This window comes from Gallinula chloropus, assembly GCF_964237585.1.
Source record: "Gallinula chloropus genome assembly, chromosome: 3".
Lineage (NCBI taxonomy): Eukaryota > Metazoa > Chordata > Aves > Gruiformes > Rallidae > Gallinula > Gallinula chloropus.
In genome coordinates this window covers 57676578-57702815 of record NC_140087.1, presented here as the reverse complement: position 1 = coordinate 57702815, position 26238 = coordinate 57676578, and the positions used below count along the sequence as shown (strand labels likewise).

The window sequence follows — 26238 nt, the reverse complement described above, 5'->3', positions numbered from 1 at the left end:
GTGGCGCAATTTTAACAGCTATTTTGTGATTAAATTAGTACCTTTAACTTGGAGTATTATGTTTCTTAGTCTTATGCTTGACCTTCCAAATAGGTACAAGTCATGGAAGAAAAATTAAAAGCAGCTAATGTTCAAACAAGTGAATCAGAAACCAGGTTGTATAAGAGATGTCAAGATTTGGAGATCCTGATACAAGATAAAAATGACAGAATACAAAAACTGGAGCAACAACTTGAAGAACAGGTTAGAAATAATGGTATTACAAAAGATGATCATCAATTCCATTCTTAATTGTACAAAAGGAAAAAAAAATAACATCAATAGAGGTCAGAAAAGTTTAGCATTATTGTTCCCATTAGAAATATATAATTTGAATAAGGTTTATTCACTTGCAAATTATGCTCCAGCTTCATTTGAAAGAACATTGGAGTTTTAAGAGGGGAAAGATGTTCTTCTGATTCACTGTCTTCTCTGAAGAACTTTCCTTTTTCCTAGAGGAAAGAGCAGCATCTGTAAAAGGCCTATTCATCACTTTTTTTAAAAAAAAAATTACCATGTATTCCCCAGGAGACTGAATTACTTCAAGCAATCTTAGGATTTGTGTCTGAAGATACTACTCAGGCAGACTGTAATACTCAGTGAAAAATATGCTTATGCCAATTTTTTTCCAGAAGCAAATAAGACTGCAAGAAGCAAAAATCATAGAAGAAAAAGCAGCTAAAATAAAAGAATGGGTGACAGTCAAGCTCCATGAGGTATAACTCTTGCTACGATACTTATCATACAGAAAATAAAACGGTATGACTGGATATCCCTTAGGCTTTTTGGCTGTTACAGAGCTTTCTGAATAGTAAAATAAAATAAAATAAATGCTTCCCAGTTTCATTGGTCAGTGGAGTAACTTGCTTGAAAGGGGAAAAATGAAAACAATGGCACAGAGGGCAGAATATCCATGTCAATTAACTTCTGATGTCTAATTTGGTCAACTAGAATGTCTGGGTCCTCACTTATCTCCACTAATCAAGAGAGATTAGCTGTCAAACTGAGTTTGGTCAAGCAGATGCCTAAAGTGTAAAAAATCCCCAGAAAGCCAACCAAGTCTGCTTGGGCCTGGCAGAAAAAAAGGACTTGATCATTTTTTATTTTCCTATGCCCCTAATACTCTTGGTCATGAGTAGTTCTGGGTGCACCAGCTCCATTCCTGAAAGAGAACAGCTATCTCCCTGTTTCCCTTGTTTCTCTGGTGTGGTGAGATAACCATGCTGTTGCCCTGCCTAAGGCTGCCAGATTTGGTGTTCTTTCTCCTCTTTGTGTATATAGAATTTAAAGTTGCCCATAAAAGTTAAAATTGTACTCTGTTGTCATTAAGTGGAAATTATACTGCAGTTGAAAAAGTGGGAAACTAGAAGTAACATTTACTATTAGTTATGCAAGGGGAATTTTTTGAATAATTTAATAAAGATGCAATGAAGTTGCATCTTGAAAAAGTTTGGACAAAAACACCTATAACTCAAACAATTTACTTAGTTTGAAACATGGAGAATCTCAAGCTAGTTTCACACAGGTGTCTAGGTGTCACTTGATGAGACATGAACCAATGGGTCCTGTCTCTGATAGGAGATACTCAGATTCAGATCTTTTCTTCACCTACTGCAGAGCAGGAGTTTGAACCAATGTCTTTCAGCTCCTGGTAATGGGCTTCAGCAGTGAGTTGGGGTTTTTTCTTCATGTAGAAAGTCTTCCACTCTTTTTATGTAGTTTTTCAGTACCTATTTTTTAATCCTTTGCTGTGGGATGCTAAGAGGCATTAGCACCATCATTCCCTCTAATTCCTCTGCTTGCTCTTGGGTTTGTCAAGTTGCACAAAAGTTTTTGTGCTAATTCAAGCCCTCTGCTCTTACAAAAAAATGGCAATGCCAGTTCTTAATTATGAAGGCTTCTTAAAGCAGTCTTGGGTTTGTTTGGCCGGGGCAGTGACTCTAACAGAAGTTGAGTAACTATTCCTTGCAGGGAATCTCATTGTTCAGAATAAACAAATGCCTGGACTAGGATGAAAAGAAGCAGCAGAGAGGAGCTTACCACTTGAACTAGCTTTATCGTTGGATAGGGAGAAATTCAGAGAAAATCTAAATAACTTTTAAAATTGTCTCACTGATGAATGAGATTACATTTATGTGCTTTTAGTTAGAGGTGGAAAATCAGAACCTTCGCTTGATCAACCAAAAGCAAACCAAAGAGATGAAAACAGTGCAATCAAAACTGCAAGGTAAATGTACAAATCTTTTAAAAACTTCTCTATGTATGGCATACTTCTTTATATTCTCTGTTAACTTGTGCTCCAACATAATTGACATATTCTGTGAAATCACAAAGATTTCAGTTAGCATGAACCGACATCAGAGTGACTGTACATGAATGTGTTAGGCAAGCAATAATTTATTTTTTATTAAAAAAGGCATGCAGACAAACCACAACTGTGCTTTGTTGGGTGAATGGGTATCTCTGGTATTTAGTAACAAGTAGTAAGATTTGACTGGATTTGTGTCAGATCTTTTCTTTCACTTCTTTATAGCATAGGTTGTGCTTGCAATGTTAAGGTATGGATGAATGTCAGTCTGCATCTACTTTTTCCAGCACATGCTCAGCTAGGAATCAGAATTCTGATCAGATTTTTTAAAACTACTACCTTTGTAGTGATCCAAAACCTCAATTCAGCCACACTATCAACGGGTTCTTCTCCAAGTGGATATAGTTAATTTAAATAAAATACAGGAAAGAGGAACATCCCCTCCAAAGAGCATTATTTTGCATTAATCAGAATTGAATTTTATTTGCCACTGCATCGCCTGTCCACCAACTTAACCTTAAGTCTCTAAAGGTTCCCACAGTCCTCTGCATACTTAGTTGACTTGATAATTATCACCTGAAAATCTTAGTTTGGTACCTAGCCTTTATTTCTTGATAATGTGTCTCATGTATGTATATACATACACAGACATTTGGAAGTGTGTGTATATGTGTATCTGTGTATGCATACACACATAACATGCATAATATATTAAAGTGTAAATGTTTACAAATTACAAACAATTTAAAGCTTTAAAACTAAGACAGGCCTCTTACTGAGTGGATTGTTCTGTTTCTTTTCTATTTTTTGCTGAGTAGCAATTCTACATACTTCAGAACCTAACAGCTTTAGTCATCCTCTTCTGAGAGATCTACTCAAAGCTGGTTTTGAGACACTAAGAATATGTCAGCTGGTTTTCAGCACACATTTACTTGTAAGCTCAAAAACATCAAGAATTACCATTTTCAGTGTCCATGCTGGTAACAGGCTACAAATGATGATCTCATGATACTGTTTTAAACAGTTTACTGACAGGGAAGAGGGCTTTTTGTTCTTGGATCTGCCACAGAGCTTCATAAACAGGAATGGACAGCATTGGTTTGTATCAGTTTTGGGAAGAGTAGTTATACCCAAGGATGTATTTCATACATACTCATTTTATGCTTTACTTTCTCTTGAAGTCCTCCATATATACCTTCTAAGCCTGGTAACTTACTCCTTTGTATTTGCTGCAATACCTATTACAGATTCTCTTAATACTCTTATCTGAAGGGAAGGCCACAACATATTTTAATACTATTTTTCTACAGTCTTTGCCGTGTTATAGTATGTAGACCAATGCATAGACTTAATTTCAGTCAGAGCACAATAACATCAGGTATTTCCACTGAGTTTTCATTCTGTATTAAGAACTTTTTTTTTCTTTCTGTACTAAAAAAAAATCAATCTTCATAAACTGGAAATGTAGCTCTGGGTTTCATTTGATATGGGAAGGTATCAGATTCCTGTAATATTTATTACGTTTTTGCTAAATTTTAGCTAGCATAAAAAAACCAAACACCTTTACTCTGCAAAGTAAGGAAACCAGAGGCATAGCTTGCTGCATGCCATTAACACAAGATTTCTGAATTACTGTTCCTCAGAAGCTACAAGCAAGAAATCTGTTACTTCAGCACAAAAACCTGGGGAGTGTCAGCGACTGAGCAGTTTGACTTTTGGATGCTTTTCAAACAGAGCAAGAAGTCCTCAACCCTCTCCTAAGTTTGAAGAAATAACCAAGTCTTCATCTAAGGAGCCAGCCTTTGCTGAAGGGAAAAGCATGCTAGGTACTTAGTCACCACCACTGCCATTTTATTCTGACCCAAGTGGAAAAATAAAATCAACCACTATGTTAGCATATAAAACCCAGCTGTTTTCAAAGTACATAGCAGTTCTCTCCCCCTCTTTAATGCCGGTTTCTGTTACAAAGAAGAAATCCTATTGAGCACTAGAGTCTCTGTAATACCATTAATACCTTGTCTGGCAGCATGCCGTGCGGACAGGTGCTTTGGCTGCAAAGGAAAGGATTTGTTGTGGCCTAAGTTTGCTCTGAAGTAGCATAAGGAGTTTAAGGGTGCCAGTGCCTGGGGTTGGGGCTGTTACAGTTTTGTGTCTGTGTAGAGTCTCATTTAAGTCCAGTTTCTGGTGTCCAAGTGTTAGTTTTATGCCCTAACTCAACAAGATCAACTCAGTGATCTTTCATTAGCATGATCAAGGGCAGAAAGATAGGATAGAGTCTCAGGCATCTTTTGCATCATTGTTTCCTATCCAAAGAAGGAGAAAACTCCCTGATCAGAATTCGTGCAATTTCCCCAACAAGCCCTGAAGTAAGACAATGCCAGAAAACTGGCGTGCTGCTGTGCTATTATAAGCATACGCAAGTCCTCTGCAACTTGCTGCTTACCTTAGGCAGTGAAATCACTGTTGCTCTCATACTTCGTGTCCCACAGTACTATTTATGACCTCAGCACTTTCTCCAAGATAAATCATGACACCCAAAACTGCAAGGTGAGGACTGTAGAAAATCAGAAACTGAAATAGATCCTATTGATATTCTGTATATTTCTATGACACGAAGTTCATTATAAAAGTGGATATGTATAACTATTTCCACTTTTGTAGGGGAGGGAATTAAGTAAGAATTAATTTCTCAAGGGAAAGGATAAGAAATAGAACCTTACACTTGCCTAGATGGAAACACATCAACTTCTGTGCCTTCGTTACTTTAATAGGGACTAAATTAAAATCTTTGGCTTATCCAATCCACTTTAACTTAACACTAACTTTCCCAAGTGTCTGTGCAGAAAAGCCCTGGGGTGTTGCATATGTTTTAACTCAGGGGAAGCACTTAGGCCTCACTGCCATGCTGTAAGCTAGAGCTCTCTTGCAAAACCAGGTAAAAGTGAACAGAATAAGCAAAGCTATTTTTAATACAGTGTCTTTCCCTAAGCATTTTTCATGAGCCTCTCCTGTGTATTGGAAGCATTCACCGCTGAGAACACAATCATACAATAAGAGTTTGCAGAAGAAATTTCTGTATATAAACACTGTAGAAATGCTCAGAATACTTGATTTGTTAATGTATACATTTTCTGACAAGCTTTTACTAAATTTTTATTTCCCTTATATGTAACTAAGTAGCTAAATTGATATGCCCTTGTAAGGCTTTGTTTTGTTCTTAATGTGTTGGGGCTTTGTTTTGTTTTCATGCATATCTGGATTATTTTAAAATATTACTCCATTCTGCTCATCTTTACATTTATTGCCATTTCTAGTCTCAGTAGAACTTTGAGAAATGTCTGTTACAGCTTTTTGGCAAACATCACTGCAACTGCAGTTACATTCAAAAATTTATAATATTTTTCTTAAGATTTACTATGTGCAGCATTAAAAAACCCTGTGATGTCTTTACACATTTGAAAAGATTACCTACTTACTATTTGCAGATATGATGACAAAATCCTTCATCAGTGATGTTTGCTAAAGTAATTTTCTCATGTTCATTTTATTTCTCCTCCAGAGAAGGATATCCTGGAAACTACCTTTGCTGGTCCTGCACATGATAGCAATAAAGGCCAGAAGTCCTTGCAACAAAGTTCCTCTGCATCTGAGCAGAACAAAAATGTGAGAACGAGCTGTTCTTACAAAGACATAGACAGTGATATGTCAAAGAACTCCTGCACTACCGGGAGTGACTGGAGCTCAGACGAGGATGCAGGAGACAATAAAGGACTGAAATCCAGGTGTGCATCAACTCTCTCAAGCCACACATCAGAGGAGAACGCAAGGTGCAGTAGAATGGGCAGTGAAATGTGTTTGACAGCATCTGATGACAGTAGTTCTCTATTTGAAGAAGAAAGTTTTGGTGTTCAGAGAACTCAGCACAAGAAATTGTACTCTTGGCAGCAAGGGGCCCAAAGAAAAGGCCAGAGCAATCCAGGTGGAAAGTGCAACACTGATTTCACAAGTAAAACGAAAGACCAAGATAGTTCTTCAGATGAACTGAATAAGAAATTTCAGTCTCAGAGGCTAGATTATTCATCCTCATCCAGTGAGGCAAATACCCCAAGTCCAATTTTAACTCCTGCTCTGACACCCAAATACCCAATTCTAGCAACATCTGCAGGTTCTCAATGCACAACATCACATTGCTCCTCAAACTTGCCACCTCCAAAGTTACGGACTCCTAATGTGTTTAGTATAAATCCAGTATTAGTAAAGAAACATCTAAGCCAGCCCCAGCTGAGTTCTGACAGAATGTTTGGCAGAAACAGAAATGCTATAAGCATGATACGTCCCTGGAGACCTCAGGAAACAGACATTGATTTGGTGGATGGAGAAGAAACGGATATTTTAGAGAAAATGGAGATTGGCTGTGATGAAGGAGTGTTTACCTATGACTGCTCTGAAGAACAAAATGCCGAAGCCCTGGAACTTGGTGACATGGCAAAAAAGGGTGCTAGCAACAAACCTCCAACCCCTCCATTACATCGATTCCCTTCCTGGGTAAGTGTAATGATAGATATTTTTCCTACTGATTAAACAAACTCATTTGCATGCTCCTTTTCCATGTTTTTTGTTGCTTCTACCTTTCTGATTCTCTTTGATGACAAGATGAGACGTTACCTTAATCAGCTCTAAGAGGATGAAGTCGTAAGCAAGTTTGATTTGAAGAACAGCGTTTCTGCTGCTGAATAACACGGCCCTATTTTTCTAGATAAAACCAATTTTTTTTATTTCATATCTTAAGTTACATATATCCTTTTCAATATATCAAAGGTATATTCTTGCGACTGCATTTGTTTCTTTACCACTAACAGAGCCTGAGAGCGCTGGTGACAGTGCCTTTGCTATAACCGTTGTACCACTCTCAATCTAGACAATTAAATTGACAGAAGACACCTACAGGTTACGGAAGTTATTGATCACATTTGCAAGTAAAATTTTACAGCCATCAATCAGGGAATTAAAATAGATATTAATATTTCTTACACAGAATCCAAAATTAACTGTGTCTAGACTCACTGATTTCTGCACTTCTACTGCCAGAGATTTATTAGTGATTCAGAGAAGAATAACACACTAATGTAACAGCTTTTCTATGTATATATTTTAGCACATATTTTTTCATTATGGATTTCCTTATTGTGATCTTTTAACACAAAACTGTTGAAAAGTTGACTCCATTATGGCATTTCCCAGTTACACATTTTCCTTTAAAAAATACTCTGGCAGTAGATGTTTTGGCCCCTGATAGTAATATATTTAAAAACAAGTTAGCTACAGGGGCAAGCATTGTGTTAAAAAAAAAGGTTGAAATAGACTATGGGTACAGCAGGTAAGGCGTATATAACAAGGATGTATTTTTCAGCTGCTACTGATAACACCATTTAATTAATCATTTTAACATATTGTTATACTAACACAAAGACTTGAAGGCTATGGGGAGGCTAAACAGAAGAAAAGTAAGTTTTGTGATTTGGTTATCTACATCGACATTAAATTGTCTACCATCAAATCTATTCTGCTTGTATAGGAAAGCAGAATTTATGCTGTAGCCAAATCTGGTTTAAGGATGTCTGAAGCTTTGAACGTGGAATCTCATAACAAAAGTAAGTGGTTTAGCTGTTCATTGACTCATGAACAAGAATTCTCTTGTTACGGTGATTTGTAAGCAAGGATCAACTGTCCCATGTTCCTCTAAGATACTTTCATGAAGATTTAGTAATCTGCTATTTAAAACCTAGAAGATCATTGGTTATCTTTCCACTGTCTTCTATTACCTTGCCTCTTGACTTTGTGCTGAATTTGTACTTTGTTCACTCCAGTTTTCTTTGCAATTCACTTTGAAGATTCTATACCAGGTACCAAGGTAAGAGATTATACTTTCAATTTAAAAAGGGTTAGTGGTCATGACTGCAATTTATTTGTACTCCTTAAAACCATTGTAAATTTCAAAGAGCTATAAATCACATACAAAGCAGTTCAGGTGTTAGGTTGGTTTTTATAGTAGTGACAGCAGTAACAGGCTGAGAGAGTTGGGTTTGTTCAGTCTGGAGAAAAGAAGACTCTAGGGAGATTTTATAGCAGCTTTCCAGTAGCTAACAGGGGCCCACAAGAAAGCTGGAGAGGGGCTGTTTGCAAGGGCATGGAGTGACAGGACAAGGGGTAATGGCCTAAGCTGAAGAAGGGGAAATTTAGATTAGACATTAGGAAGAAATTCTTCCCTGTGAGGGTGATGAGTCCCTGGCACAGGCTGCCCAGAGAAGCTGTGGCTGCCCCTGCCCTGGCAGTGTCCAAGGCCAGGTTGGATGGGGCTTTGGGCAACCTAGTGTTGTAGAGGGTGTCCCTGCCCATGGCAGGGGGGTTTGAATTAGATGGTCTTCAAGTCCCTTCCATTCCCTACCCAAACCATTTTGTGATTATACAACTGAAAAAATTACTTTAGAATTTGTTTGATTTAAGGGTAAATTAAGAAGGTCATTTATACAATATATTCCTTTTTTAGGTCCTGTTTCACTAACATCATATTCCATATCCGGGTTGTATACATCTCTGATATATAAGAACATGACTACTCCTGTCTACACCACTTTGAAAGGGGTAATTATATTACTGTTTAAAGGAAATTCTTAAATACCATTAGTCATCACATCCAGGAACTTGCCGTTTCATATTTGATGCTACCATGCCAAATATGTCATAAGATGATGGTTAGAGATCACAGAACCCCAGAAGTAATGGAAATGTCAAATAGCTGGAAAAAAAATTATTGCTGCTTGTAAAATGTTACCAGCCCAGGTCAATTCTTCTTAGGTTCCTTGCTGAATTTTTCCAACGGCTTGTTAATTATTAAACAGAGCCACATGGCGTTCAGTGCCTTAATTAAAAGTGTGCGTATGTGTAGAAATGTCTTTGTGTGGGTGCCAAAGCTGTGTGTAGACAGATAGCCAGCAGTAACTAATCACAGCATTATTTGTTTTCTGGCAGCCTTTTGTGATTCGGAAAGGCCCATGCCTTGAACTACCTTAGGTTTCTGTTTTAAACTGTGGGGGTGGTTGAGGATACCGAGGGCAGAGGGAATTCAGTTTTATGTTGATAGGTGTGTGCCAAAACTCACAACCCAAGTAAGAACAGCTTTGAATGTTAAAAAGCCAGCAGTGCGGTGCCACTGGCTGAAAGAAATGACTGATACCTTTCATGCAAGGTATCAAAGGATGTTGTGTTCATTTCTGCAGAAAGCAACTCAAATAAGCAACAGCCCGTTTATAGAGGAATCGTCAGGATCTGAGGAAGAAGACAGCTCTTGGTCCAGCTCAAGGACTTCTGAGTCTGATTCTCGAAGCAAAAGTGGTCTGGGTAGTCCTCGGGCTATGAAACGAGGTAGGCAAAAACTGGAAGAACAAGGAACTTCTGGGCAGTTTGCAAAATGAGCCAGTCCTTCCTTAAACAGCATGGACATCTTAAATCACAGCTTTTATCTTAGCTATCAAAGCCTAGATTCAAGCTGGAGAAAGGACTGTGACACCTGGCTTTCTTTTTATTGCTGTTATTATAGATGTCTTTTTAAGGCACTATCTAGTAGCTGGTTGTTGTCATGATGGCATGATCTTTCTTCTTTTAACTCAGGGGTGTCTTTGTCTTCTATGACCTCTGAAAGTGACTACGCTATTCCTCCAGATGCATATTCAGTAGATACAGACTATTCAGAGCCAGAGCAGAAACTCCCTAAGACCTCTTCCTCATCTAGTGATAATGGGAAAAATGTGAGTACTGAAGGTCTGTGAAGAAGTAAGTGTACCTGTGGTGCTGTGCGTGTATTTGTGTTCAGATCACTATGTTTGGTCTTGCTGAAACACAGACTGCCTTCTGAGTACAAATAGCAATAGGTACCAACAATAAGTTTGCCATATAAGGCTATAATGATTGGAGGAATGAATCTGGAAGATAATTCTGAGCTTTCTATATGAGCTGAAATAGGTAGACAACTCCAGAAAAAAAATGGAAATTTTCCCTTTTTGGAACCAGGTCTTGTATCAGATTGCATGTGACATATAAAATCAGTTTATTTGAATATTCAGGGAAATAGGACATTCCACTGAAGGAATTGGAGGCCTCAGTAGAAATCTATGTCCAGTAATATGTTTCTATGATATCCTCATACAGGCAAAATATCTTTAGGCATTAGAGAAATCTTAAGTGGAGTAACATGCAAGGACAGGTCAAAGAAACAAAACCGTTACAGGGTACTGGTTTGTTTTTAATGGCCTGTGTTAGTAGTTAGTGTCTTGACATGCAAGTGGATTGACTGCCTGGTGATGAAGATAATTTATCTTCTTCACAGAGCAAAACTGTGAACTCTGTTCTACTGGTGTACACTCAGAAAGCATGTCTGTGTGGAGCTCTGAATTAGTGCTCTATATACGTTCTGTAGGATAGGCTCTGAGGTTGGGAAAAAAAATTATATTCATTTTGTTTCTTAATACAAATAATCTGAAAATAGGAGTCATCATATTCTTCATTCTTTTGTATAGTTCTGAGCAAATCCATTACTCTCTTTCGTGTATTATAACTGTAAGTAGGGATATTATGCAGTTTCCCCCCCCTCATGCATGGCATTTGTCTTAATTGATGCTTGTAAAAACTTTGTCATTGGACTAAAAGCTTCATCAAATACTGTAATTATTACCTAGCATGCTTTTAAGCCATCTCTTTGTGTGTGTGTATTTATATATCTCTCTGTATAGGAATATATGTGTATCTAACTATTTTTTATCTAACTTCTACATAATCAGGAACCTTTGGAAAAATCTGGATATCTGTTAAAAATGGGTGGTAAAGTAAAGACCTGGAAACGACGGTGGTTTGTGCTTAAAGGAGGGGAATTACTATACTACAAATCTCCAGTGAGTACATATAACTTACTTGCTGCTTAATGGTAGACTGTTTTTACTGAAAGCCTAGGGCTGCTAGAAGGCAAAGAAGTCCATTCCTGGTGTCTGAGTTGTTCGAGTGTTTCATGACTCAGTGTAGAAGGTGCTCAATGTCTAATGAGGAAGTATTTATCAAGATTAATGTTTAAATGAGTTCTATAATTATTTATTGGGGGATTTTTGTAGATTTAAGATAATCTTTTTCCATTATTTCCATACAGAGTGATGTAATTCGAAAACCTCAAGGCCAAATTGAACTAAATGCATCTAGCCACATTGAAAGGGGTGATGGAAAACAAACGATTCAGGTGCCTGCTTCTCTCATCTGTGTTTCAGCGGGTATTAATTCCCTCCATCCCCAAAACCAACCCCTTGTTCCTGTCCCTGTTGCACTGGAAGTCCACGTGTGGACTTGGAATTAATCAGTGTTAATGAAAGTACTTTGGGGAAAATACACACCCCTCCCTTCCCCCAATTTACATTGCGTAGCAGGTATTATAACACCCACACTGTGGGGTCCAATGTGTAATGTTCTAAAAGCTCAAGACTCTTCTGTTACTGTGTAGCTGACCACAGAAAAACGAACATACTACCTGACTGCAGATTCTCCTAACATCTTAGAAGAATGGATCAAAGTACTACAGAATGTTCTTAAAATACAGGCTGCCAGTCCCTTTTTCTTACAGCCTGAAATCAGGCCAACTATGAAAGGATTACTTACAAAGGTAGGAACACTTGTCTTCCCCAAATCTGCTGTATTCCATATTTTTTAAGAATAATCATTGGATTAAAATGTCCCTACAATAAAATGAATACAAGCAAAACTTGCTGTCTCAGTACTTTACAATGTGAAAAATCCAGAAAGACTACTAATCCACCTACTCTGGGCAACAATTGTTTGTTTTGATTTTTCTTTTGTATTTTTAATTGATCAGTTCCTGCCTTTAGTTCTCCATTTGCACTTATTTTGCACTGGTTCATCATATGTTTCAGTAGCTAGCTGTTGCAGTTTTGTGAGGCTGTGCTGCTGAGATGTTTTTTGTAAGCAGCAGTTAGAGATTTCTGCCAGTCTAACTATAAACAACAAGCAATTCAAGGCCAAAGTCACAGCTCGAGAGATAGTCGAGCGCCTCTGAGAATCACATAGAGGAGAAAACGACCCGGAAGAAGCTGCATTTTGCCACCGGAGAAGGGAGCAAGAAGATGTAACGAGCTGTGCAGACACCAAGGCCAGGAAAGGGCGGGGGAGGAGGTGCCCCAGGTGCCGGAGAGAAAGATGCCCCTGCAGCCTGTGGAGAAACCCATGGAAAAGTCCGAGACCCCACTTGCAGCCCGTGGAAGGGCTCCACACTGGATGGAGCAGGTGGAGACATAGAGGAGATGCTGTGACCCTATGTTGGGATAAGCCCCTGCCAGCACTTGCAGCCATGAGAATTAGAGACATAGAGATGAGAGAGAGAGAGTTTTGCATCGGAACAGGTTTGCTGGGGTAGGCTTATAACCCCGTGGAGGACTGGGAGTGAAAGACATTGTGATTTATGACTGCCTGCCATAGCAGTGATGCACTGTGGGGCAGCTGATGGAAGAGATAAAGCCCTGTGGGAAAGGACTCACATTAGAGAAGTTCATGGAGGATTGTCTCCCATGGGTGAGTCCCCATGGTGCAGCAGGGGGAGGGTGTGGAATGAATGCCCTCCTCCCCCCCCCAGCCAAGAAGGAAACGAACTTGCAAGGGACTGACCGAAGCCCCCATCTCCCTGTCCCTGCCCCCCTGTGCTGCGATCAGGGGGAAGAAGGGAATGAGATCATGACTAGAGTGAAGTCTGCTAAGAAGGGAGCTGGGGGGAGGTTAGAGGTGTTTTAAGATCTGGAAAAGGAAAACAGTTCATGAAGAAGTAACCAAGAACCCCATTTTTTCCCAGTCCCTGCCCCCCCTGTGCTGCAAGCAGGGGGAAGAAAGGAGTAAAATTCTGATTAAAGTCTGCTAAGGAGGGAGTGGTGAGGGGAAAGTGTTTTAAGATCTGGTTATGTTTGTTTTAAGATCTGGTCCCATTTGTTTCAAGATCTGGTCACGCTCCCACTCCGGTTTCACTGTTCTTTGTAGCGTAGTGTAATAAATTAGGTAGTTTTCTTTCCTTCACTCTGTGTTGAGTCTGTTTCGCCCACATTGTCGATGACAGAATGATCTCTCCCTGTCCTTATTTTGACTCCTGAGCCTCTTAATATGTATTCTCTCCCCTGTCCAACTAGGAAGGGGAGTAATAGACTGACTTTGATGGACGCCTGGCCTCCAGCCAGGGCTAAACCACCACACTAACGGACCTACCTTATTTCAGTGGACTGCTCTCTTTTTCTATATTACTCACTGTGACAGATTATTTCAAGATAATAAGAATATAAAAGGATTTTTTTCTTCTTTTGATTCTTCCATTTCCTTAGCTTTCACTAATTTAGGCCTGATGCAAAGCCAAATGAAAAACTCACATTGGATTTACCTGATTTTAGACAAACATCAAATGCCTTAATTCTTATGCCTTTGAGTTACGTAGTTGTAACTGTTTATCTAGTAATGTGGAAAGGAGTTTGAACAAAGGCATTTATTCCCAACATCACCAAAATTCAGAGGTGGTGAAATGTAGTCTGCATTTCTCTAGCTGTGCTTATTCCGAATGTCCTGTCATTTCAGGTGAAACACGGATATTCCAAGAGAGTTTGGTGTACCCTAGTTGGAAAAATTCTGTATTATTTTCGTAATCAAGAAGACAAGGTAGGTCCCTTACTTGTCTTTTCAGTGAATGGAAGATAACATAGAGAAGTAGACATTAAACAGTAAGTTACAACTTTATTGAAGTACAGTTGATCTGGGTAGTATATGCCCATGCTATCTTGATTACCAAACATTTAAGCTTTACAGACTGTCAAATTGGAAGGGTCCATATCTAACAGACACTACTCCGGGGCACACCCATTGGTCTCATTCTCCTATGGGATGTGATATAAATTCTGCATTTTCTTATCCCTAGCCAAAGGAGGACAGAGATTTCCTACCAGTTCAGGTCTCCCTTTCTGACAGGTGTGAGCCTCACCAGGAAAAACCTGGCTGTGATTTACTTCGGAAGCTGGCCCTTTCTAATGCCAGTTTGCAGTGAGCAGTGGCTGCAAGTTTCAAAGAATTAGATGTTCTTTTTATCCCTCAGTTGACTTCCAAACCTTGTTCTTTGGTATATACCTGCACAGTGCTGCAAGAAAGGGAAAAAAAAACCATCCCAGCAGGATGCACTTTGCTGCTTGGCAAATTTGTGTCTGTGGAAGGGATCTGTTCCCATTCCCCAACAGGATTACAGAAAAGGACCTCACTGATGAGGTGCAAAAGAAAGGGATTATAAAATTATTTCTAAAACCTAAGGAAAGTACTGTTTGAGGAAGAAAAGGAAGAAGTGAGATCTAATCAGCTTGCCAACATCCCACAGCCCATAGGATACAAGGAGCTAAGGAAGAGCAAGACCTGGCTCTTCCACATTGGGCCTGACCTTTAGTACTCTACTCATACTTATGAATATCGTTGGTCCTAATACTTCCAGCCATATTCACTACAGAGACAGGACCAAGGACACTTCCCAGTCATACCTTTCACCTGTCCTTTTGCTCCTAAGCCATTGTACGTTATCAGCAAGAAATAACCTTGTGAATATTTCCCTCACACTTGGAACAGGTTTTGCTACCCTTTTAAAGCAAAATTGAAACTAATTTGTAATAGCTTGTAATAGAAGAAGAATTTAGCTTTTGTAAGCAGAATATGTGTAAAAAGTTTTCCAAAGCTCGTTCATTTCTAATGTCAACAACTTGCTAATTGAAAACATGCTTGCTGTAGCTGAATGTGTCTGTGTGGAAACAAATTACACAATCTGCAGTGGTTAATACAGTAATGGAGTCCATTTATGTGGCCTCCTTCCAAAATGGAATTAAAATTAAAAAATCAGCCAACTGTGTTTTGAGTTAAACTTAGTGAATAAATCAGCCTGACTTTATATATGAAATGGCATCTCTTGATTCTCAGAATCTTGTTGTGTTCAAAAAGATGAATGCTTCAGAAGCACCACAGAAAATACAAACCTTCACTTGCACCTTTTATCCTTACGAGTGAAAGCACTGGAATAAAGAACTAGCAGTGTATGATGCATCTTCTAAATTATTATTTTATTAAATAAATAATACTCTCGCAAATCACTATTCAAGAAACCTGCTCTAGATCGAGTCAAACTTGTCAATTTCTCTCCAGTATTGTACTTTCAATTTTTAAGCATTGAGAAGCCTCATCTGCTTTTCACTAGTGTTGGTATTTCAAGACAACTTACTTCAGGCTTACACTTGAATGTGGCACAAAAAGATGTTAGTTATTGTACTACCCAACTGTCCTTTCAACAAAGGGAAACAAACAAAACCTTTAACCATGAACATCCTGATGCCTAAATGGCTAGAGAAAGAGCAGTGGTGCTGTGGGAAGGGTGTGCTACATAGTATAGCCAGTAAGGACTGATATCCTCTGTGAAGGTGGCATTCTGTATTTGTGTTTGTTGTGGCTTCCTGTTGATATTGACTATGCAATAATTACTTCTGTGAAAATTTCCTTTTAAATGGCTTTTCATAGAAAGCATGTCCTGATAAAAAATCAGTACTACATCTACAAAATAGATTCTGTTGTGTAGCTGGGCACTGGAATGGGCTGCCCAGTCTCCATCCCTGGAGGTATTTAAAAGACGGTTAGATGTGGTACTTAGGCACATGGTTTTGTGGTGGTTAGCAGGTTAGGGTGATGGTTGGACTTCATGATCTAAAGGGTCCCTTCCAACCATGATCTAAAGGGTCCCTTCCAGTTCTGTGATTCTACACTGCTGTCTTCTGAAATAACAAGACTATCATTGAAGTTCTAGGCTTGACCAAGTGAATTTTTACTCAGAACCATGTCAGGAAACTCTGAGGAATTACTTTCACACTAACAGGCATTCATTGCACACACTAGATACAGAAGCAGACCTGGAAAAGAATTTTTTTTAAATCTTACTTTCAGACTTGGGCACATATTGTTCTCTTTCTCCTGTCTGCAACAGCTAGCTTATCCTGCATTCTTTGGCAGGACTGAAAATCAATACATAGAAGTGGGTATTTATGGTTTTATTTCTATTTGTAGAATAAGAAATATAAAATTAGTGTGCACTGAAGCAAGTATTTGCTCTCTCACCACTTCTGATCTTTACTTTTAGTTTCCACTTGGTCAAATCAAGCTTTTTGAGGCGAAGGTTGAAGAAGTTGATAGATCATGCGATTCCGATGAAGATTATGAGGCCAGCGGTCGCAGTTTATTATCAACACATTACACCGTTGTTATCCACCCTAAAGATCAAGGACCCACTTATCTTCTTATAGGATCCAAACATGAGAAGGTAATACAAGGGCTTTTCTATTGACTTTCAGTAACACATCTGTGAGTATGGTGCCTCTACGAGACAAACAACAGAGAAGACTGAAATGCCCAATTGAAGTGAAGGAAAAATGAGATGTGTAGTTAAAATGTTGATATTATTATTGCTTCATTGTTCTCAACTAATCTTGTAGATCTTGCTTTGCGTTCCAGCTTTATCCCCAGGTTAGCAGGATGTAGCAGTGACAAAAAGACACTTAAGTTAGCTTTCTGAAGAGGGAAGACATAGCCATGATTTCTTTGGGTAAAAAGACTTTTGAAGAGAGCACTGTCCAATCCTCCGTACTTCATACTTGTAACGTAACCATGAATACAAGTGTATTAAAAGAAAGACCGACCTCTTTGGGCTTCAACAGGAGCATATGGCAGTGTTTCTTTCAAGTTGAAAGCAAGATGTCGGTGAAGCGGCTCCTTCCAACACAGAATGAGTGAGCTGTTGTGTGTTTTTTTACTTCAGGACATGTGGCTTTATCACCTGACAGTTGCAGCTGGAAGTACCAGTGTAAATGTTGGATCAGAGTTTGAACAACTTATTTGCAAACTGCTAAATATGGAAGGTGATACCAGTAAGTTTATTTCTGTTCAACATACTAATCTTCTTATACTTACTTACTGCACGTAGTCCTGTACTGAATTAATTGCAAAACCCACGAATTTTATCTGTTTAGCTTCTCAGATTTGGAGACATCCTACCCTTTGCCACAGCAAAGAAGGAATTACTTCCCCTCTTACAACACTGCCATCAGAAGCCTTGCAAACTGAAGCGATTAAATTATTTAAGGTAAAACCATAGCGGATGCTTTTATTTATTAACTGACTTAGTATTTTAACTCTTAGCTAAGGAATGGCTACTAACTGGCTTGCTAGAGATGTTAAACAGATAAGAAAAAGGAGTAGTTTAGTTTTATCTTTGGTGTAGGTACTAGTGGACAGTAGGAGAATGTCCCCATACTATCTCACTAAAGAGTATCACTTCCAATGTAGAGATCACTTTTAGCTGTGAGAAAGCAGTTTAGGCTGCAACTTTCGGCCTTTCTGCTGAGGTTATTAATACAGTGCAGGTTAGGATGGTAATCATTTTATCATGAAAATCATAAGCCCCAGAGAACCTAACAACATGGATGGATACCTGTATTCAGAGCTTTTAATCTGATTTACTATTTTTCCAATTACAGTTCAGGAAGAAAATATGGTAGGCAAAAGTTTTGTTGTAAATCTATTTCAATCAGCTAGAAGATATTTTAAAAATCTGAAGAAAAGCAAAGCTAGGCTTTTTGATTAAGGGACCACGTAATGATTTGTAATTGCTATGCCACAGCTAGTCTCTTGAGAATTTTAGTATGCCCGTAAGAGGGTATATCTTTCCCAGTGAAAGGTCAGATATCTGTTTGACACCTATGAGAAGGAATATACTGCAGGGCTATCAACCTTCTTTCTCCTTTTTTCTGCCCTAACTCAGGTAAAACTACTCCCAAACATTAACTAATAGCGAGGCTATGAAGTCTATTTAAGAGACACAATAAAATCTTGCTGTTCCTTTTTTCTGTGCAATATTTAATAAATTACAAGTTGGAAGGCATGATGTTTAGATAAATGAACCTTCTCCAAGAACTTCCAAAAGTCTAAAGACCAAATTCCCTGAAGCATCGGCTCTCTTGAGAGTTTTTATATAACGGATTGAATCTAGAAAGGAATTTGAGACAAGCACCATATGTTGAGTCACAGCCCCTTGTAGGCAAGCTTTCTAGCTTGTTTCTGTGAAAATGTCTGAAGCACTTTTAAAAAGTACATCCATCTTATTTTCTGCACTCCAGCAGCATGAAAATTTAACAGAGACTGCACTTCTCTGATAAAAATAGATTTATATCTATTTGGAAATCACTTTCTGAAATATATTTGAGACCTAATATAAATCATAGACACTTGCTTAAAATAAATAAATAAGAGATGACTTCTATGACCTTTAGTGAACCTTTGTAGAAATCAGTTTAAAAGTCAGGTAGGGAACTGATTTAGATCAAGTCGTGTTTCGGTTACTCCCCTGCTGATAAAAATTAGTCCTTTGCATCCACATATTTTCAGACAGATGATATAGATTGGACTTTCATCAATTTCTTGTATTTTCTTCTTATATACCTTGAAAATTCATCAACTATCACGCTGAATAAATGCAATGAGTGATACATAAGCCACCTTTTAATACAGCACAACAAATGCTTAACACCTGGTTTTCCAAAGACAGTACCAGGGATAGGAAATGTTACGCTTACCCACAGTAAAAATAACAGTGAAAGCCAAGGTGTAAAACAAATGGCTCTGAGTTACAGTTTTCCTGTCTGTGTATATCCTGCCATGTTGCATTCACTGCTTGCACAAGCGTTTTACGCTGGCTGCCATTGAATTTTAAAGTCCTGTAAAGGAGTAAGCTATGTGCTAACTAAGCTTGTGCTTAAACTTTCCTACTACAACTGTTGCACCTCCTGCAAGGGCTCACTCTTAGACATGAAGTGAAAAGCATGGGGTTTTAAGAGGTGCTTTTATCTTAAGTCTCTCTGTACAGATTTTCATTCATTCTTGCACCTTTTCACCTTTAGTCTGCTGGCAAACTGACTAATTGTGTCTTCAATTATAGCACCCTTTTGTTATATAAAGCATCTAAAAAAATTGTTGGAACTTTTTGTATGTACACTCACTTGCTTATTATTTTATATCTAGACCTGCCAGTTGTTTATAAATGCTGCAGTTGACTCTCCTGCCATTGATTACCATGTGTCTTTGGCCCAAAGTGCTTTGCAGATCTGCCTCACACATCCTGAACTTCAAAATGAGATCTGTTGCCAGCTTATTAAACAGACTAGACGTCGACATCCACACAATCAGGCAGGACCAATACAGGTAATCCAGTACTTATTTTAATGGTATCTATTTCAACAGCACTGACTGTTCAAAGGGGTAAAGGCACACATCTGTAGCATCTGCTTACTTAAGATAAGATAAAAACCTACCACCTTCGTGAAACAGAGCTGATGCTATCCTCCTTCAGAGGAGGATAGAGTGCCTGTGCTGTTTTTAAAGGCTGGACATGCAATGGGCTATCTTCAAGTAAAGTGTTAAGACATGATGTGTGGATCCCAACTACGTGAGAGCAGTCATAGAAACAATCATAGAACCATAGAATTCTCTTGGAAGGGACCCTTCAGATCATCGAGTCCAACCATCAGCCAGTACCATGTGAAGCTTATAGATACATACAGAGAAAAATAGTGAATAATTTTTTTTCAGTAGTTACTGTCTACTTTGTGGGAAGAAAATGTCTTCTAGGTTGCTTCATAATATATGAGAGGTCAATTAGTGCTTGGCCTTGCAGCCTTCATATATTTTTCCTGTGTATTAAATGCTTTATACAGACTGATGTGTTTTCCCATTTCCAGCCTCAAAAGAAACATGCTGTACACAAGTAAATAGAAAGAGACACTTTTGGCCTTCCAATGCTTATTTGCTCAGCTTTTTCTCTGTGCTTTGGGTGTTTTTATTCCTGTTTACAGCTGTCTGTTACTCAACCTGGCACAGTAAGCTGCACTGCTGGCCAGCAGCCACTGCAGGAAGTTTTACTCTGTAAGATACTAAAAACAGTGAATATCTTCCTTTTGTCCAGGGCTTGCAGCTCTTGGCTCTCTGCATCGGTCTCTTTCTGCCCCAGCACCCATTCCTTTGGCTTCTTAAACTTCATTTGAAGAAGAATGCAGATGCCAGGTATGCCTGAATGTTATTGCCCAGCTAGTTCACTAATCTTTCTGAAATACCTTCTTTTCAGTCTTTCATATTTCAGATCTTTTGACATATACTTTAAAATAAATGTGAATAGAATTGTGCTTTGGTGCTGTTAAAATGTAGCATGTGTCACTTCTGTGCATCACTTGGGAAAGTTATCCTTTGTTTTGAAAATATTCTGCAGTGGACCTCTTTATGTTGCAAAACCATGAAACCCACAATGTGGCAGTTTCGCAAAACACTCTGAGCCATGTTCATCTTTGGCACAATTCTGTTGGTCTCAGTGGACTAATTCCCTTTCTAATTCCACATGGAAAAATGAGTTGGAAATCTTGCGCTGAAGTCTGAGTGCTGCTCCCATTTGGCACACCCAGAGGTTTACTCACAGTTTACCATCCTTTCAATCAGTCCCCAAGTATTGCCTTTTTTCTCTCTCTTGTCACAGGACTGAGTTTGGCAAATATGCAATATATTGCCAGCGATGTGTAGAGCGCACCCAGCAGAACGGTGACCGAGAAGCCAGACCTTCCCGAATGGAAATCCTTTCCACTCTTCTTAGAAACCCCTACCACCATTCGCTGCCCTTCAGCATTCCAGTTCATTTCATGAATGGCATATATCAGGTAATGTCAGGTAGACCACGAAATCTGAGCTCTCCAACCCACGGGTATTAGCATACGCATTAAGTAGTACGTCAGAAACAGCACTGGAAGCGGTCAGGTAAACATGGTTCACGTTTCACTGTGTGCCAGTGCTAGCAACGGCAGGCACAAAGTAATTGGATCAGATTTGATCAACGAAGAGTAAAGGGGAAAAAAATCTTTAAAAGAAATTAAAAAAATAATTAAAGCCTCTTAAGAGTGAGAAATACTAAAGTTCTGTTTCTTATTTAACCTGACCTCCAGACAAATGAATTAGGCTGAAAAACAGGGAAAGGTATTAAATTCCACTCCTTTCATCAGACATCTTGAAACTTAAGTATCTCAGTGAAGGCCTAAAAGCACATCTTTAACTCCCATTATCAGTCCTGAAGGATAAACATTTGTTACAGAACAAATACAGCTTCATTCTTAACTCTTTTGGGACTTCATCAGCGAAAGCCTGTAGGAAACTCTCCTTGGGCTTCCATGCAGACTGCTTCACATTCTGTTTTGTGTTTCTAAACCAGAGAGCTGGTTGAAAGAGGGATTTTTTTTGAAGTACATAGTATTCCTAGCCAGAAAGCCAGTTTTTGTAGGAAATCAAAACTGTGTCAAATAAACTTTCCATTTCAGGTCACAGAAGAACTTCGGTTTTTTCCTCTGAATTTTTTTATTGCTTACTGCTTGCAGAGTAAAACAGAAAGAACAACATGCATTTAAATCACCCTAAAAGGTTTCAAAATTGAAGTTTGAAAAAGAAAAGGAATAACTGCTGTGTTCACTTAAGGGTTATGAAATCTGTAATTAAAGAAATCAATTACTTCAGTGGGATCAGCAAATAACCAAATATAGTTGTATTGAAAATTCCTGTATTTATCTCTAAAGCTGGATTCAACAGGTCTATTTTTTTAATTCCAACCACTGAGAAGCTCAAAATAAAATTCCAAGATACTTTTTCAGGATATTTCTTTACAAAAAAAGATGTTAGGGGCCTTCTTCAACATACCAAATACAGGACAACATTCTCAAAGTAGATGTAAGAGAACACCAGCAACTAGTATCTATATAAAAAACACTTACCATCTCTGGCTACAATGATTTACTACTAGTAACAACAGACAAAAACTCAGATTTGGGGAACCAGAAGGTTCTCTCTATTACTGGTCTATGTAGTACTGACACAGCAACATTTGTAAAGTACTGTAAAATATTTCAGAACTGCCAGTAAATGCCCCTCTGAAGTTGTATGTGAAAAAAAATGATTATTTGATATAATTTATTGTACCACCATATTGAAACATGTAGGAAGTTATAGTTTTCTTCATTTTTCAAGTGGTATTTGTCACCAAAAGCCCAGATACTAGACTACTTTCTGTTATATCGATTCTGGAATGAATTCAAGTGTAGCAAGTGCAAAGAAACTAGTATAAACAAAGGAAAACAAAAAAACCCTACATTTGGAACCTTTCTGATAGTGACTTTGATTTCATAAACAACCTGCAGCAGGGCATAATGTGATAGGAAGTTCGTCAGTTTTTTGGATGGTGAAAAACCTCCACTAAATTGACTTCCCATGTGGAGATCCTGCATCTTTTCCAAACCCGTTATGGAATTTTATTTCCAATGACAATAAGTTATTCACAGGGGACAGAATGGTTCTTATATTTCCATTGTTATTCTAGAGGCATTATCCTTCAGTGTGTTAGATTTCTGGGGCTGGGGGAAGTTGATTTTTTTTAAATGAGTTTGATAGCAGAATACATTTTGGCTGCTGTTTTTAGGTTGTTGGGTTTGATGCCTCTACCACAGTGGAGGAATTTCTGAACACCCTGAACCAAGACACAGGAATGAGGAAACCGGCTCAGTCAGGATTTGCGCTGTTTTCTGATGATCCCTCTGGCAAGGATATAGAGCACTGTCTTCAAGGGAACATCAAGGTAAACAAAAACCTTTAATAAGCTCTGCATATAAAACAACAAATTATCTTCACTTTACAGAGTTCTCTTTAAACAGTGTAAGGAAAACAATTTTCAGGCTGAAAACTGCCTTTACTTATTTTTCCTCATAATGTAAAAAGAAAGATTTTTTTTAAATGCTGGGATTAATTCAGTTAACCATATTTAAAAGCTTTGTCTCAGAGACTGATATTATTCATAGAAGTAGCAGCTGGTTAAAAAAGAAACAGTAAGCTGTTACCAATCACAGTTCTTTAAAAAGCAACTGGAGTCCAACATGTTTATAGAGATTTCAATTAACATGTCTTGTATAGCTCCAAAAGATGACCATTTGAGGTCCAAAAAGTCATTCATACTGGGGAAGAAAAAGAAAGGAATCATGGAATCACAGAATCATGAAATGGTTTGGGTGGAAAGGGAGCTTAAAGATCTTCTAGTTACAAGCCCCATGCCATGGACAGGGACACCCTCTAAAACACTAGGTTGCCCAAAGCCCCATCCAGCCTGGCCTTGGACACTGCCAGGGCAGGGGCAGCCACAGCTTCTCTGGGCAGCCTGTGCCAGGGACTCACCACCCTCACAGGGAAGAATTTCTTCCTAATGTCTAATGTAAATTTCCCCTTCTTCGGCTTAGGGCCATTATCCCTTGTCCTGTCACTCCATACCCTTGCAAACAGGCCCTCCAGTTTCTTGTGGGCCCCTTAGCTACTGGAAGAGTGCTACAAAGTCTCCCTGGAGTCTTTTTTTCTGACTGCTGAACAAGCCCAACTCTCTCAGCATGTCTTCACAGGAGAGGTGCTTCAGCCCTCTGATCATCTTTGTGTCTCTCCTCTAAATTCACTCAAGTCCATGTCTTTCTTGTGCCGGGAACCCCAGAGTACTCTAGGTTGGGTCTCACAAGAGCAGAGTAGAGGGGAAGAATCACTTCTCTGACCTGCTAGCCATGCTTCTTTTGTTGCAGCCCAGGATACAGTTGGCTTTCTGGGCTGCAAAGGCAGATTGCTGGGTCATGTTGAGGTTTTCAACAGCCAACACCCCCAAGTCCTCCTCAGGGCTGCTCTCAATCCATTCTTTGCCCAGCCTGTAGTTGTGCTTGGGATTGCATGGACCACATACAGAACCTTGCATTTGGCCTTGTTAAACTTCATGAGGTCACAGGCTCATGTCTCCAGCCTGTCAGGGTCCCTTTGGAAGGCATCTCTTGTCTCCAGCTTGTTGACTGCGCCACACAGCTTGGTGTCATCAGGAAAATTCAGTGTCTGTGTTGCTAAACAAAGATGTTAAACAGCATCAGTCCCAGTGTTGACCCCTGTGGAGCAACACTCATCATGCAGTCTCCACTTGGACATCAAGCTGTTGACCACAACTCTTGCAGTGCAACCATCCAGCCAGTTCCTTATTCACTGATTCTTCTGTCAAAACCACATCTCTCCCAAATTAAGAGATGATGATGTTGTGCAGAACAGTGTCAAATGCTGTGCACAAGTCCACGTAGATCCTTACCTAAATACAGCATCTTTCTTTAGAGTGACTTTAGAGTTCCATTCAGGAAATTTCAGATGTTTGGATATCATTATTCTGAATTCTGAATTTTAGTTTCCTCAATTTTAGAATTAAATTCTTTGCAGTGAAGATAGGCAGAATGAAACAGAATCTTAGATACTAGATCTCTCTCAAGCTTTTTAGCGACTAATGAATAATGAATTGTTTGTGCTTCCATCAAGTTGTTCTTTCAGCCAGTGTTCACAGCTGCACTTGGAGTTACAAGATGTGGTACAACCAGGCCATAGTGACAAACAAAATCGATGTCATCATGGTCAGCTCTCTTCCCCTACTAGAATAATTACCATATGGAAAGCAAAACGTATTAAAATGTACTTATTTTATCAATAAATACAACTTCAGAAGCTGGCCAGATTACTGATTTCAGGAACGCTCTTTATGAACGGCCCGAAGTTGTGTGAGGGGAAGTTTATGTTGGATATTAGGAACAATTGCTTTACTGAAAGGGCTGCCAGATATTGGAATAGGCTTCCCAGGGAGGTGGTTGAGTAACCGTCCCTGGAGGTATTTAAAAGAAGAATAGATGTTGTACTTGGTGATATGGTCTAGTGTTGGACCTAGTAGGACTGGATAGATGGTTGGACTTGATGGTCTTGAAGGTCTTTTCCAACCAAAATCATTCTGTGATTCTATTCTATGAAGGAACAGCAACACAAAGCCCAAGAGGGCTCCCAGGACCTCTGTTCCACCTCCTCCCTATCTGCCCATCTACCGTGCTTGTTCTTACACTGCGGTTTGTTATAAACTTAATACAATATTTATAGCAGTTACTAGAAGAAGGCAGAGATCAAAGGCATTTGATTAATTATATAACAACTCACTCTACATAATTACACATGCATTGGATGCTGCTAAATCAAGTACCTGGCCTTTCCATAAAAGCATGTTAATGGCTTATTTCCAAAGGGAGTGTGTGTGTTACAGGATAAACAAACAGCAAAAACTTTAATTATTAAATTTTCCAACTAAGAAATGCAAGTAAAGTTATCTTTCAAAGTTATACATGTTTCTGATACACAGTAGGTAAAAGATATTAAAAGAAGTAGACAATTTCCATTCGGAGGTGTTTTCAAAGAGGAAAACGAGGCCAAGACAGTTTTTTGCTTTCCTTCTAGATCTGTGACATTATATCAAAATGGGAGCAAGCCTCCAAAGAACAACACCCTGGGAAATGTGAAGGCACAAGGACTGTCCGCCTTACTTACAAAAATAGGTTTGTATACCAAGTGTAACAGCTCTGCATTGTCCCAAGATTTGTTTTCAATTTCTGCTGTTTCTTTACCTGAAAATCATTGGCTGACTCGAAGTGTGCAGCAAAAATAGTAAAGTAAATGGGTATAGTTAAATTTTTCTAGTTCTTAAAAGGTGAACAGGGCTGAAAAGAAGAAAAAAAAGTAACACTGACCTCAGAAGACTGAAATTAAATATTTGCCCACTGGTTCAAGTACAAGCATCCTGCTAATGTGTTTTGACACTGACGTAAACATGTCACATTCAGAGCAGATACTGC

General features: G+C 38.8%; 1 protein-coding gene across 1 annotated transcript in view; it reads left to right on the top strand.

Annotated features, from left to right (window-relative positions):
* The window catches only part of PLEKHH2 (pleckstrin homology, MyTH4 and FERM domain containing H2), a 48046-nt gene that overhangs the window by 14731 nt on the left and 7077 nt on the right, over nucleotides 1–26238 (top strand). Inside the window, exons 3-23 of the mRNA XM_084261214.1 lie at nucleotides 94–243; nucleotides 672–755; nucleotides 2185–2266; nucleotides 3991–4173; nucleotides 5907–6892; nucleotides 7923–7998; nucleotides 8895–8989; nucleotides 9625–9769; nucleotides 10016–10152; nucleotides 11182–11292; nucleotides 11541–11627; nucleotides 11886–12044; nucleotides 14006–14086; nucleotides 16581–16760; nucleotides 17256–17364; nucleotides 17467–17579; nucleotides 19514–19693; nucleotides 20454–20551; nucleotides 21015–21192; nucleotides 22992–23147; nucleotides 25844–25941. Of these exons, the coding sequence (XP_084117340.1) occupies nucleotides 94–243; nucleotides 672–755; nucleotides 2185–2266; nucleotides 3991–4173; nucleotides 5907–6892; nucleotides 7923–7998; nucleotides 8895–8989; nucleotides 9625–9769; nucleotides 10016–10152; nucleotides 11182–11292; nucleotides 11541–11627; nucleotides 11886–12044; nucleotides 14006–14086; nucleotides 16581–16760; nucleotides 17256–17364; nucleotides 17467–17579; nucleotides 19514–19693; nucleotides 20454–20551; nucleotides 21015–21192; nucleotides 22992–23147; nucleotides 25844–25941 (3488 nt within the window). The remainder of the gene's footprint in view (nucleotides 1–93; nucleotides 244–671; nucleotides 756–2184; nucleotides 2267–3990; nucleotides 4174–5906; nucleotides 6893–7922; nucleotides 7999–8894; nucleotides 8990–9624; nucleotides 9770–10015; nucleotides 10153–11181; nucleotides 11293–11540; nucleotides 11628–11885; nucleotides 12045–14005; nucleotides 14087–16580; nucleotides 16761–17255; nucleotides 17365–17466; nucleotides 17580–19513; nucleotides 19694–20453; nucleotides 20552–21014; nucleotides 21193–22991; nucleotides 23148–25843; nucleotides 25942–26238) is intronic.